Below are 15,004 nucleotides of genomic sequence, written 5' to 3' on the forward strand. Positions count from 1 at the left end.
CATAATGCTGGCCGCCGTCATATAAGTGAAATATTCTTGAGTAACACGTAAAACACAAATCAAATAAATAAATAAATATAACACCTACAATTACAGTATTACTCAACTATTACCAACTATTTAAAACCTAAACATAAAGCAAACACATTCAACGACTGTAATGTGTTGCATTAGACCTGGATATGACGGTACAGTCATACAGAGAGTCATAGGAGACCCTAGGGGTCTCTATAGTACTTAACCCCTAATATGTGTCACATTATTCCTTAATGATCCCTATTTTCGGATAATTTCGCCATAACTGCGCGCCAGTCTGTATTTAAAGATCACAGACAGCCCTACTCCAAATATTAACTATACGCCATGCGTTAATATGCTTGTATTTACCGTACGCTGACTGTACGTACATAACTTTCATAGCTGTACCAGAACTGGAAAATTAATCCTCGAATCTGTATCTGTATAGATTATGAGATATATGACTAATGCCCCTTGATACTTCTCGAAAATTAGATGAAATAAAACAATGTATACGCTAATTTCAAAGTACAGTGATTCCACAAAGAGGACAAAATACTTTCTGTTTCATTTATGCGAAAACCTGTGCACTGTAGCGGAAGCATTCGTCACACGAACACGGTTGTGGGCGAGAACAGACTGAACACAAAGCTCACAACTGAAATTCAAGTTGACTTTCTGTCCTCATTTAGATGCGCTGACTGTATAAGGTAAGTTAGGCTTATCAAATTGCTTTCTCATATCAAGTGCTTACATTTCGTGATCTTGTAATCGCACTTCAGGTTTCCATTGTTTAATGAGGGGTATGGAGGGAGAGAGGGAGCTAGGGGCACCGTGGCTCAGTGCTTACGGTGCTTTTGAGCCTATGAGATCGCTGTGAGTTCAAGTCCAGCTCATGGAAGCTTCCTCTCGGATCGTACGTGGAAAGGTCTGTCAGCCACCCGCGAATTGCTCTGTCTGGTTTCCTCCCACCACAATGCTGGCTGCCGTCGTACAAATGAAATATTGTTGATTTACGATGTAAAACTGAAATCAAATAAATAAAATCAAATACACCCAGTGTTTAATACTGCCAATGTGACGTTATGGCCTATATAATAATCCATTCATTCCACTGTTTGTCCTCACTGAAATAAGGCGGCTGTAGCGATACTATATACTCAGATATGTACTAAATCACAATGCCTAGTGTTTCGGTATTTACTACACTAGTTCAACTTTGACGGTTCTTGTAAAAAAAAAACTGACACCCTATAGTAGTATTAGCGCTGCTTTAAAAGGTGTGGATTTTATGAAATGTTTGATCAATTTTAAATTCAGACAGCCGCCAAAACTTGGTCTGTCTGTGAGTTCCATGGACAGCTTGTGCTATACATGAAACATTGTTTTAAACGTTGGTTAATTCTACTTGACAAATGTATTTATTTATTTCATTGGTGTTTTATGCCGCACTCAAGAATATTTCACTTATACGACGGCGGTCAGCATTATTGTGGAAGGAAACCCATTGGTGTTTTACGCCGTACTCAAGAATATTTCACTTATTCGACGGCAGCCAGCATTATGGTTGGAGGGCGGCATTGGTGAGAGGCTCCCGGGTCAATGCACCGCGCCGACGCGCTCACTACCTCGGCCACGGAGGGCCTTCTACATCACAAATGTACATCATCTAAATGCACAGCTGTATATATGTATAACGCGCAACAAACTTTCTGCAAATAACCTCCCTTGTTTCTCTAAACTGTGGTGCTACATCTCGTAAATCGATGAACCGTTCTGATTTTGATGCTAACCTCTGCACTGGTGTTCCATGCATGATGGCCTTGCTTCTTAGGAGAAGTGAATCTCTCAACTTGTACTTTGTTCTAAATCACTACGCTACGCTATTCCACGTAGCCCCATAAGTATAACGTAGCTGATGTATATATGTACACTCGTCAGAATTGGATTTCATGCACGGACCTCATACATATTATGATTCATGACCTTGGCTGAGTTAAACACACCCAAAATTAGCAGCATAGTCACGGCAATGTTATGGGGTAATCACAAACAACAGTTGTATTTATCCGCAGTCATCCGGTATCCATGACGGTATTTACTGTTAAATTGTCACTACTAACTTCCGGAGCGCAGACATGTACAATATTAGCCTGGGAACAGGAACATAATGACGTCATTCCTTTGCCATACATGTACTTGTATATGGCAAAATCTACTTTGCATGTCTCATGCACAGGGAACGATACCGGAACATAAATGTACATAGGTGAGAACGATTGTTCTGTTAAATGTAACATACATGTATATTATATTAAGTCAAGATAAATATTTTATTAGATGAACAGGATATTATGTGGAATATGACAGAATATTGTGTTTTGATAACAGAATATATTCTAGCATCACTCAGACAACAGACTTTCTGTTAAACATAGGCTAACAGATTAATGCTTTGAGTGTAATAGTGCAAAATGCATCGTCGTGGAAAAATCAGGCGATTCCTTGAGGCTTTCATATGTCATTGTTGCAGGAAAAACTTGTATAAACAATGAATATGAGCAATAAATGAGATATATATAGAAGATGAAACTTTCACATCTTAAACAGACTGAACGACTGTCTGGAGGATTTTCAAAAATATACTAAAATAAAGACATATCTCCACAATGGTTGAACAGTATAGCTATAGGGCGTTATGGGGGTGCAACCAGAAGAATCAATTTGATGAAACATGAATGAAAGTTTCCAGTCCACGATGCATGCGTGAAACCTGTTTATATCTCTTCCTGAGTTTTTTTGTTTTGTTTTTTTTGCAGCGAGTTCTGTGTCAGTTTCTTCTAGTTATATATATATATAACTATAATAACATAACTATAACAAACTGACACAGAACTCGCTGCCAAAAAAATCTCAGGAATTCGGTAGAAGTAGGCAGCACAATTTGGACACGGTTTCTTTTCTATCGAGAAGGTATGTATGGTGGCTGATAGCGGCCATTTTCACCGCCCCCGAGGCGGAAAACAAGGCTTTAAGAAAACCGTGATCTCCGCGCCCTCCGCACCTTCCGCGAATTTATTAAAACCGCGACCACCGCGACCTTGGCGACCCAGCGGACAGCGTGGAAGTCGCGTGGAGGGCGCGGTTTTAACAAAAGCGAGTTTTAACCTTCCACGAGTTCCGCGGGGGCGCCAAGGTCGCGGTTGTCGGGGTTTTAATAAAAGGCACGCGGTTCGGCGCCATACGCGAACTCCGCACCTTCCGCGTGTTCCGCGACCCCGCGGAGGTCGCGGTTTTCTTAAAACGGGGGTGCGGAAGGCGCGGTCAAAAATGGTCAAAAAAATCAGCCACCATAGGTATGAGGCCTACATATGCATTGCGCTCAATAAATAACAATCAAACACACATAGCTCTTTGGAAATAACATTTTGAGCAGAGGTTTTTCGTTCCCGTTATGATTCACCAATGAGCCATTCATGTTTTAAAATGTCTTTCCAGTCCAAAATAATTTGAGGGTAACCAGGCCTACTCAAGCGCAAAATTTGTCAAACAGCACCTCATTTCGCGCAGGCATCAGTCCGACATAAGATGACGTCACGAATTTCCCTGACATTGCCCCAAGGATCAATATCTTGTGTGGAGTTTCAAACTGATAAGAAACCTTTGGCTCTGACACAAAGTAGAATGTTTTACGAGCGCTACAGTGATGGAGAAAAAGAGGTCAACAATTAACGTGCCTAACCTGGAGACGTCAATAGCAAACTCAATGGAGCAGGGCGGAAATGTCGAAGGGACCACTCTCTATGATTATTTCCTCTGATGTGCAAGCCTTCAAGGCCCGGAGCTCTCTTTACGAACGTAGTATGCTTGTGTAAGGCCACTAAATAAACCTGTCCAATTCGCATAGATCAAATAGATCCGGTTTTCTACCTGACCCATGAATCAATAATCTATCGATACCGGTATGGGTTGAAGGCTCACTGTTTAGAAGTAGCCACTATATTGCAAGGCGTTTTCCGCCTGTGGGCAAATATGTGTAGATCTATAGACCTACATGATACTCTCTTTTTCTCACTGGCTCACTTTCCTACAATGCAGCCGTCAGAAACTAATCCCTATGGCAGATGGATAGTGTGGGACTGCAAAGTGTGGAGTAAGACAGCATGGACGAACAAATGATTATATGGCTTAACGCCACATTGGCAATGTTTCAACCATATCGCTGCGTTCACCTTCGTCAGATATCTAATCAACGGGAAAGAATGCTTATATCTACTTCTAAAAATAATGAAATTCCAAGGCTAATCCGAATTCGGTGGTCGCTATATACATTTTGGGGGGGTTTATTTTTATTTTAGTTTTGCTATCAAATTTCATTCACAACACATTAAGCATTTTCACATGATTCACTTTCGGAAGTTAATCATACAGCGGCCAATGGCCCAACGATAACATAATCAAATGGCAGTCTGCATGATATATTTTAATTTTATCGACGCAATGAACACGTTTTGTCAGAGTATCCTGTTAGAACCGAACACTGTTGACTACTTGTCTTTATATGGCTTCTTTGTAATTTCTTATATACAAGGTCGAGAGTCTTGTCCATTAAAATCAGCTGAAATTTCTTGTATTATAGCTGACCCCCATTAGTGAAAGGATTCGTTATGGCAATTTTTGCCAAAGATTAGATACTTTGAATGTGCTGATTTCCATTGAACTCAGCAGAAACTTCCCATCCTTGTGTATAATTTCATAGATTTTGGGTGGTTATATTCTACCTTGTTGTGATCTTTCCGTTGTACGTCTTTAATTATATTGAAGAGTTCGTAATGGTGGAGGGGCAACATATGAAAGTCTGCTGCGACGACAAGATCCAAGGATTTAGTTTGCTTTTTTGTTCTTTTGTGGAATAACATAGCTTTCAGTTTTTTCCAATGTATTCTGAAATTGTTTGCTGCATATCCAGATTTACATGCAAAAGGCGAAAAAAAATTGTAATTGCATGTAGGACGTACTTAAAAGCACGGATATCTACATGTGATATTAAATTCAACTGAAAGCTTGTACACCACAAATAACACTTGTTTCCCATTTGCAAGTTAACAGCTTACAGAACTGACTTGATGCAAAAACGGGGAAAACTTGTAATTTTGCCAAACATGACTCCCTTGAAGCGTTCAGGCGCTATGTCAATATCCCTGGGATCGATAAAGCTATGTAATTAATATGCTCATGGATTTGTACATACCAAATCCTTGATACGGCAGTCAGAATACCCACGGGCGGTTATAGATCAAACAGAAGTGTACGGTTTATCTAAAAGTGACATCGACGTAAAGCGTAAACTTGGTGGGAGTGTCTCTTATCCTGAAAAGCAAGTCGCGCTGGCACGCAGCTCGTGTTTGTAGCTTTCCAAGATATTATTGTCTTCACACAGATCAAGGGATTGCAAGATGGCGTCAGTAACTCATCTCCTGGTGGCCGCATTTGTCGTAATCACTATTGCTTTTGCCAAGAAAGATCGGGGAAGTTTCTCCTTCAGGGTGAGTATGCTGTTTCTTGTCTGGAAAAAAAAAACCCAAAATACAAACACGATATAAAGTCGATCGTGAATTAGCAATGTTGCAGGGAAGTTTTTCCTTCAGGGTGAGCATATTGTTGCTCGGTTCATGTTTATCGTGTTTGAATAAGAAACCGATCCCTAAAGGCTGAAAAGTTAATCCATTTCCATATCATGTAATGGTTAAGATCAGGGGAGCTTCTTCTTCCAGGTGAGCATACTGATCCATGGTTGATGATTATCTTGTCTGAACAAAAACAAAAGCGATCTAAAATTGATCCTCTTTTCATATCAGGTAATAAGACAGCTCGTATAAGTTTCCCTTTCAGGGTGAGTATATTACCTCACGGTGCACATTCATATCTTTAAAATAATGGCGATATTTTTTATCCAGTTTCCGTGTTAAATCTCTTCTTATAGTCAAAAGCCAATTCGAGTTTACTGTTTCACAATTCTTGTTTATATCTTGTCTGAACAAAAAGCCAATTGCGATATAAAATGGATCTTCTGTTCATATCATGTAATAAGACAGCTAGGGAAAATTTCTCTTTCAAGGTAAGTATATTGCTCACGGTACAGGTAAATATCGTAACTTCACGATACAGGTTTATATCGTTACTTCATGGTACAGGTCAATATCGTTACTTCACAGTACAGGTCTATACCTTTACTTCACGGCACAGGTCTATATCATTGCTTCACGGTACACGTTTATATCGTTACTTCAAGGTACAGGTCTATATCGTTAATTCATGGTACAGGTCTACATCGTTACTTCATGGCACAAGTTTATATTGTTACTTCACGGTACAGGTCTATAACGTTACTTCACAGTACCGGTCTATATCGTTATGTCACGGTACATGTTTATATCTTTACTTCACAGTACAGGTCTATATCGTACTTCACGGCACAGGTCTATATCGTTACTTCACGGTACAGATCCGTGTCGTTACTTCACAGTACACGTTTATATCGTTTCTTCACAGTGCATGTCTATATTGTTACTTCACTGTACCGGTATATATCGTTACTTCACGGCACACCTTTATATCTTTACTTCACAGTACAGGTTTATATTGTTACTTCACGGTCCACGTTTATTTCCCTATCAAATCCGTACTTGTAGTCAAAAGTCAATTCTCATACTAATATGAACCATTAAAGCTTTAGGGAAGTGGTGTAAAATTCAGATAAAACTTAATAATGGTCAAAAGCCATTTTGGGGCCTCCGTGACCGATAGGTTTAGCACATCAGCACGGCACAATGACCCACAAACTTCTCACCAATGCGGTCGCTGTGAGTTCAAGTACAGCTCACGCTGGCTTCCTCTCCAACAGAATATTATTATGTTGAATTTGACACAATCTGGTGTTATACCAACAGAATACATTCTAGCATCTCTCAGACAACTGACTTTCTGTTAACATTAAGGGATTACTTTTTTGATTGAAGTGATAACACAAATCTGTAACAGCAACACTTTCTAGCCATGGCATCTCGTATTTCTGGCAACTATACGGCGTGTATACGGTATCGGCCTAGAACGTGTACCGAGACATGCTGTTATATTTGTACAATCAATATCTTACTTATACCTAACTGCGCAATCTCTCTCGTTTTTTTCTTGCCCAATGACTATAATTGTGCACACCCACAGCTCTCTGTTGTGCTCAGTAATTGTTAATCCTTATTCCCCTAGCAGAAAAATCTACAACCGAACAAAAAAACCTATCGATTACAACAGAGCCTGACGTCTACATCTACATACTGGTTGGGTTCAGCGAGATTGACGCAACGAGATTCCCTACAATATAGGACTATGGCGGTTAAGGGCTCACTTATCTTCGTGAGCTTCATCAAAACAGCCCCAATGCTGGAAGAATATGAACGTTAAGGCACCCGGAGCATTTCGAAGTATTACGACTTGCCGACCGGAACCCTTCGAAGAGTTGCAAGCGTCATGAAAGAATAATTCCAACCTCTCGTTGTCGTAGTTCACGTAAAACGATGACGTAGTATTGCGGAAAACTGGATTGCCCGCAGTGATTTTTTTGGAGAGTTACTGCACCTCTTTCCACTTGTGACGTAGGCTTATATACGTCATATTAGTGGAAAGCAGGTGGCCTCCAGCAAACCTTGCATAGGCACAGAACAAAGCAGTGTAGAACTCCTATGCCACTAATACCCTGAGAACAATGAATGAAGGGGTAACATTGATAAGGCGAGTCGGCATCTCAGGAGTCCGCCGAGTTCGCACAGATATGGACGAGGCAGCTTGGGGCTCTCGAAAATTAACGCAGTTAAAATGCGAGATTTTACGGTACTTGCGAGAATGAATACACATCTCGCACAGCCGGGTGTGTCAGCTCAACGTCGCCGTTAGCAGCCACCGTAAAACCACGCCTTTTAGTCGCGTTAGTTCGGGAGAGCTCCCACTCTGTCTCACCTCATCTTGCGTGAACTCGTGAGATTCCTGAAATGCCAACTCGGCTTATTGGTCCACTCTTTCATTAATCCGTCAATAATGTCATTAATGTAGATTTATCTATCTATACTTTTTTTTTTCCTTGTCATTCCCAGTATTTGCCCCGCCCCTTGTGCCCGGAAAACGCCGTGTGCGCCGAGGTAAATACACTGAGCAGGAAACCCTGGGACGAGAATGACGTCTCACTGCCGCTCTTTACCTCATTCATATGCAAATGTCCGGAGGATCAGGAATGCCCTACACATCCGGGCACCCACACGTTGCATGTTGGGAAGGGGAGATGGTAAGAAAAAAGGTTTATTGAGGTTTTACCGGAGACGATGATCTACAAAAAAAAAAGTACATATCCAGTCGAATTTTTGTTTTTAGTTTAAAAGAGACCAATTATTTACTTTTAATACAGCCACGTTTGTGCATGTTTTACCGTTTAGAATCGTTAATAAGTTACCTGAAAAGCGGGCTGCGTTATCAAACTTTTTCAAAATTTAGAATCATTTTAAAACTATTAATAATATAGTTTACGATTCAAATATTTATTGAAAGGTAATAATCTGAGCCAGATTGAAAAATATATTTAATTTGATTAGCGAATACATGTTTTGGGCCGAAAATCACCGGTATAGCCTCTGTAATTTACTATAATTTAGACCAATAACGAGCAACACAGGTGTAAAATGGCGAATTCTGCCTTTAGGTATTCCATGTGTAAGCCTATCTGTTCATTCGAGAAATGTGAGAGGCGGGCTATAGCGGAGGAGGTCCTGTACAAGGCCAAGGACTTTGGGGGCCGTACTTATACCAAGGTAAGATAACCAATACCGAGGTAAGATAGCCAAACGATGTTTAAAACAAACTACCAAAGAACTAAGAAAGTATATAAAGTACGAAACTAGGACGGAATCGTACAAAGAGAAGCAGTCGACAGTTTCCAATAATGTTGAAAAGATACAAGGTATGTTGTAGGCGATCGAGCGAAATCAGTGTTCAAATGGTGTACCATGCCAGTGTATCGATGTTATCGATAATAACAAATATGTTGCGCTTTGATGGTAAATGTTCATATATCCAACGTAGCGATTTAACTTAATACGATGAAAATACATCCCCTCGCCGCGGGTTGATCGGAACTAGACGCAATCATGAAGCAGAGCGCCAGAGATAACCCACACGAAGGTAAGATAACCTACACAAGGTTAAGATAATCTACAACAGGGTAAGATAATCTACAACAGGGTAAGATAACCTACACCAGGGTAAGATAACCTACATTAGTGTAAGATAGCCTACAACAGGGTAAGAAAACCTAAACCTGGGTAAAAACACTCATGAGGGTAAGATAACGTACAGCAGGGTAAGATAACCTACAGCAGGGTAAGATAACCTACAACATGGTAAGATAACCTACATCAGGGTAAGATAATCTACAGCAGGATAAGATAACCTACAACAGGGTAAAATAACCCACACCAGCGTAAGATAACCTACAACAGGGTAAGGTAACCTAAACCAGGGTAAGGTAACCTTCACCAGGGTAAGAAAACCTAAACCTGGGTAAAAACACACATGAGGATATTATAACCTACAGCATGGTAAGATAACCTGCAGCAGGGTAAGATAACCTACAACAGGAAAAGATAACCCACATCAGGTAAGATAACCTACACGAAGGTAAGATAACCTTCACCAGGATAAGATAACCTTCAACAGGGTAAGATAACCTACAGCAGGGTGAGATAACCTATAGTAGGGTAAGATAACACACACCAGGATAAGAAAATCTACACCAGGGCTAGATATCCTACTCCAGGATGAGATAACCTACATCAGGGTAAGATAACCTACAACAGGGTAAGATAACCTACATCAGGGTAAGATAACCTTCAACAGGGTAAGATAACCTACAACAGGGTGAGATAACCTATAGTAGGGTAAGATAACACACACCAGGGTAAAAAAATCTACACAAGGACTATATGTCCTACTCCAGGATGAGATAACCTACATCAGGGTAAGATAACCTACAACAGGTTAAGATAACCTAAAACAGGATGAGATAACCTACATCAGGGCTAGATATCCTACTCCAGGATGAGATAACCTACATCAGGTTGGATAACCTACAACAGCGTAAGATAACCTACATCAGGGTTAGATATCCTACACCAGGGTAAGATAACACACTCCAGGGTAAGATAACTTACAATAGGGTAAGAAAACACACAGCAGGGTGAAGAAAACACACACGAAGATAAGAATGTCAGGGGGAACCAATCTGATTAAAGCCTGGCCGTATGTGGTTTAAAGCAAAGCGATGTACAATCGATCTGATTTTAATCAGATTGAGAAACACGCTTTAAGGAAGCGTTTTATTTATTTGTTTATTTTGCAATTGTTTTTTTAGCCGATGGCGGCCTAAAAGAAATGCTTAAAAGTAATATCTCTGTATGGGAGAACCATGAACTTGTTTCTTACTTTTTGACACTGTCCTTGGATATTGATAGTGTAAGCTGAGTGCAACTGCCACTGACATACGTTGCCAGGGTAGACTCTATATTGATAGTACGGATATGAGAGTGATCTCCATTGTCCACAGGTGAACTGCCTGTGTCCAGGCCACGAAAACAGCGACATGACCGACGAGGAGGCGGCCACGATGTTCCGGGAGAGTAAGACTGACGACCCCCGGGCCGATGTGGTCTACCAGAGGACATGCACATGTGAGTGGAGATGGAATTATATCTGGGGGAGGTTAAAGATGATGTACCGGAGATTTGTGGCAAAAAATCCATATTTGCTAATCATAACAAATTTTCTGTATTTGCCAAGAATACCTCAGATCATTGCCTTTCGTAAATATCTGACTCGTGTCTTTAATATTTATAGTTTTAAAATGATTTCAGAGTTTGAAAATGTTATAAAGAGACCTGCTGCATACACTTTAGGATCCAGTACTCGATACGGTAGCACATACGCAGACGAGGCTGATATTTTGTAGCAATTAAAGTCTAAAATAATAGCAAAAATTCCAGTGTATTTGACGCTGATCGATTTTTTTTTTGCCAAAAATCTTTGATATGACCTTAAAAAAAAACATAAACTCAAAGACAAATGAAACTGACAACGCCTGGGCCTATAGACTTCTACCTGCACGAACTGAGCATACTGTACGCACGTTGTTACACATTGCATGAAAACGAAAGTAATTTAACATTTTACAAAAAGACAAAAAAAGAGGCCGTCATCACTGGACACACCTTTTTAAAGCATTCTTCAATATAATGGTGTGTTGTGGCGACTCTCTCGGGTCCAAGATGGACTGAGCATTGTACTCTTGGAGTCTGTGACAATATTAGGTTATCCAAAACTTATCCCTAAGAGAGGAATGGTCAGGACCGAATTATTCAAGGCGAGAAAAATTCCCTATTAAATGCCCCTTGGGTTTCGAAGGTGTCACACGGACTGACCATTTTTCCATCACTTTGACTGTTTAAATAATTCTTTAGAAGTGCATTATTTAATGCACATTATATAATACATATAACGAGCTGTTCAGGTCATAAATACTTGGTTTGGAATTTAATAGAAAAGCAATGTTAATGTTTTTTACACCCAGTAGGCCTAATGTGTAGTATCAACGTACTGTCCATAAAACCCACCTTTGAATTCAAAAATCCGAAACCTTTTCAATTCAAGACAATCAAAGGGAGACAAAGGGAAAGTTTCTGCGGTATAGTTTTCAATGGTGTGCCTTATCAGGTTGATTGAATTTTGTGCTGCGATTTCCTTTAAACGTAATTTAAAGTTTCTAGAATCAGCCTACTTCTTTGTAAAATTCATTATAGCTATCCAGGCACAACATAGTTCTTCAGTTTATAATTTGTCTGTCAATTCTTTCACAGTTGTGCCACTTTATGCCACACGGATGCAGTGTGCAAATAAAGAGATTCCTGGTTACGTAAATGATTTCCAACGGCCGTTTAGGCTTGAAATTTCCTGTCTAGATTACATCAGAGAAAATGTCGCAGATACAGTTTTTCATCAAAATGCCTCAACTTAAATTTGATGGGCCAAAGGCCTAATTATGTTGTTTGGTTCATAGCTGTTGTTATCTCCCTTGTTTGCAGCCTATCACCCAACTTGGAAGAGAGCAGACGATGAGCTAGAGATCGAAGAGTTGGAGAAGCGCAGAAGTCTGAGGAGTGAATTATTCAAAAAATGGAATTAGAAAAACATCGAAAAAAAGGATAGGGAACCTAAACGATAAATTATGGGGTGCATGCTAAGAACGGCGTATATTAAGTTATGAATATGGTAATAATCCGTGCATTTTTATGGAAGATCTGGTAAATGTACATTCTGATTGGAGATGATGAAATGTAGCTTTTGGACTTACAATCAACAACGAATTAGTACATGTATTTCCATTTTCAATACTTTAACAATTAAAGGGTGGCTTTGTCCAGGTATTAAGGCATAGAAGCTGGTGGCAGTTTTGTCTCGATAATTGTGACGTAGTAAAGGACAGAATAAATGAGTTCACAGTTTTGGACCGTCTTGATACAGTGATAGTGCCATTCGGCGTATAATTTGCAAAGTCTATTTAAGCATTTATATGAACAGTTAGAATAAAACCCTGACGGAGGTAAATTGACAATAGGCCGTAATTATCCGGTTACGTGTGACTATTTGCCAACTATCACAATGTCGTCGCTGCTCTGATTTTACCATCTGTGCTGTAAGTCTTTTATTATATTATATGAACTCATGACAAATAATATTGTAACGCTTAAGGAGTAAAATATACGTTTTCCACTTTATGGCATGTTTTACTGGTGTTCACCAAGTTATACGAAATATCTGTTCTCGCCATATTTTACTAACGGTGCACGATGTCATACCCTAATGTCAAATACATCCTCCACAGTCAGTGAGCGTGAAATCCCTCAAACTAACCTGTTCTCATACCTTTATGATTGTTGAAAGCTTTTTTAAGTACATCGAGCATGTTTACTGTTAACGTTATTCTGACATTTGGCGATTAATAAATGTATTATTCACTCCAGGCTTTCAGTTAATATATTTTATATTCGATAATATTGTCTTAATGCCGCGTACATTCAAGAAAGTTAATTTACAAGATAAGAAAATCGTACCATGCCCAGAGAAAAAAAATCTACAAATCGGCTCATTAGTCCAGAGCCGAATCAGGAGAGAGAAGTGATCTTTTAGTTGAGTGATCCAGCACACTGTTCCTTTACATTCAGTTTTATGGTCTGAAGTTGTTACTATAGAGCTAGGTTTTAAGAAACAACCAAACATACAGCGCCCGCTTAACTGTCTCCTTAGAGACCGTTGTTCAAGCCTATATGGCGTTTATGAAGTTTGATGCGGGATCGGCTTTTCACGCTTTATCACGCGAGATTATAGTATGGCTTTAACATACATAATCTGAACAAGTTTCTAAAGCCCCATCCAGACTATCCAACATCGTTCAAACTTTTGTTGAATCAGCAGCAAGTGGAAGTTGAGGTAAGTTGAGTGTCCCGTCCACAATACAAATCAGATAGGTCAACCTTGTCTAATACTGTTGTCGTGTGTTGAACATTGTTTTTTGGGGTTTTTTTTTAAAGCCCCTTTCAGACCACCGTGCAAAGCAGCATCGTTTATCGCACTTCATGCCATTAACAGTCAAGCCCCGCTTCCGACCTGACTGGTCGATCCCATGCAACGACTGATATAATCAAAAAGCGCTGAAGTTTTTCCGCCGACAAGTGTGTTACAGGATCCAAGGTTGGAATGTGCCAATATGATCTTTTCTTGCAGCAAATAAATTATATCGGGAATCTGGAAACATTGTAGTCTGTTGCATCACACGATATATCAAGTAGTTACGACGTAGAAATGTTGCGGTTATATACTGATGTACATGTACTTTACTGCGAAGATACGGTCTCGCTGGCTCAGATGGTTAAGTGGTCTGGCTCACTCCCACTGAATCAAAGGTCGCGTGTTCAAATCCAGTTCTTGCTGTTTACACTGCGCATTCCGGTTTATTGCACTCACATAGACCTGATAACCGTCATATAATCGACAAAATTCTTGAGTACGCGGCGTTACCTGCAATCAATCCGATCACAAAGTTAGGTACCCTTACATGCGATATACCATCATGGTACACATATTTATTTGATTGGTGGTTTACGTCGTACTCCAGGAATATTTGTATTTTCACTTATACCACGTTGGCCAGCAATATGGTGGGAGGAAATCTGGAAGAGAACGGTGTAACCCACAACTATCCGTAGGTTGCTGCAAGGCCTTCCCACGTACGGTCATGGTATATATAACTTCATAAGACATGATGTACAATAAACAAGCTGAAACATCTACAATATTGATATGCATCTATTTTTATTCATGATCATTTCACTCGTGACATCTAATAGGCATCAGTGTGAATTTCTACTGAATGCACGCATGTGCGATTTGATGACAGAAAAAACGGAGGACGAATAACGCCACTGGGAAACCAACAGACACTGGTGGAACAAAATTAATCACTAAATTCCAAAAGTATATCATGTATAAAGTAATCTGAAATCAGTGAGGGTATGATTCGAAAATTCGTGTGATGAAAACGTACACCAAAACTATTATACTGTTAACATATTTCTTTTTAAAACAAATGAAATAATAATAATAATAATAAAGCTCTATGAAAGATAAATGAAAACATTTATCTGTACAAAGTACATGGACGGCGGTCATACAATCACACACAAAAAGTGGCAAAAAGGACGGAGATGAACGTTAACACATTTAGCTAACTTGTATATACGTACTGTTATTCTTCAACAATTTCGCATGTTTGTAAGGTGTTTATTCAAGCACATTCTGAAGGCATTATTCTGTGTAGACTGGTAAAATTACACAG

At 39.6% G+C, this 15,004-nt stretch overlaps 1 protein-coding gene across 1 annotated transcript; it reads left to right on the forward strand.

Annotated features, from left to right (window-relative positions):
* The first annotated feature begins 627 nt into the window (after positions 1-627).
* LOC135479529 (uncharacterized) lies at positions 628-13,285 on the forward strand. The gene is made up of 6 exons (XM_064759404.1): positions 628-728; positions 5,459-5,564; positions 8,166-8,353; positions 8,765-8,873; positions 10,664-10,787; positions 12,195-13,285. The coding sequence occupies exons 2-6, from the start codon at positions 5,475-5,477 to the stop codon at positions 12,293-12,295; spliced, it is 612 nt and encodes a 203-aa protein (XP_064615474.1). The 5' UTR covers positions 628-728; positions 5,459-5,474; the 3' UTR covers positions 12,296-13,285.
* Positions 13,286-15,004: the final 1,719 nt, after the last annotated feature.

The sequence above is a fragment of the Liolophura sinensis genome, chromosome 12 (assembly GCF_032854445.1).
Source record: "Liolophura sinensis isolate JHLJ2023 chromosome 12, CUHK_Ljap_v2, whole genome shotgun sequence".
NCBI classification, from domain to species: Eukaryota; Metazoa; Mollusca; class Polyplacophora; order Chitonida; family Chitonidae; genus Liolophura; species Liolophura sinensis.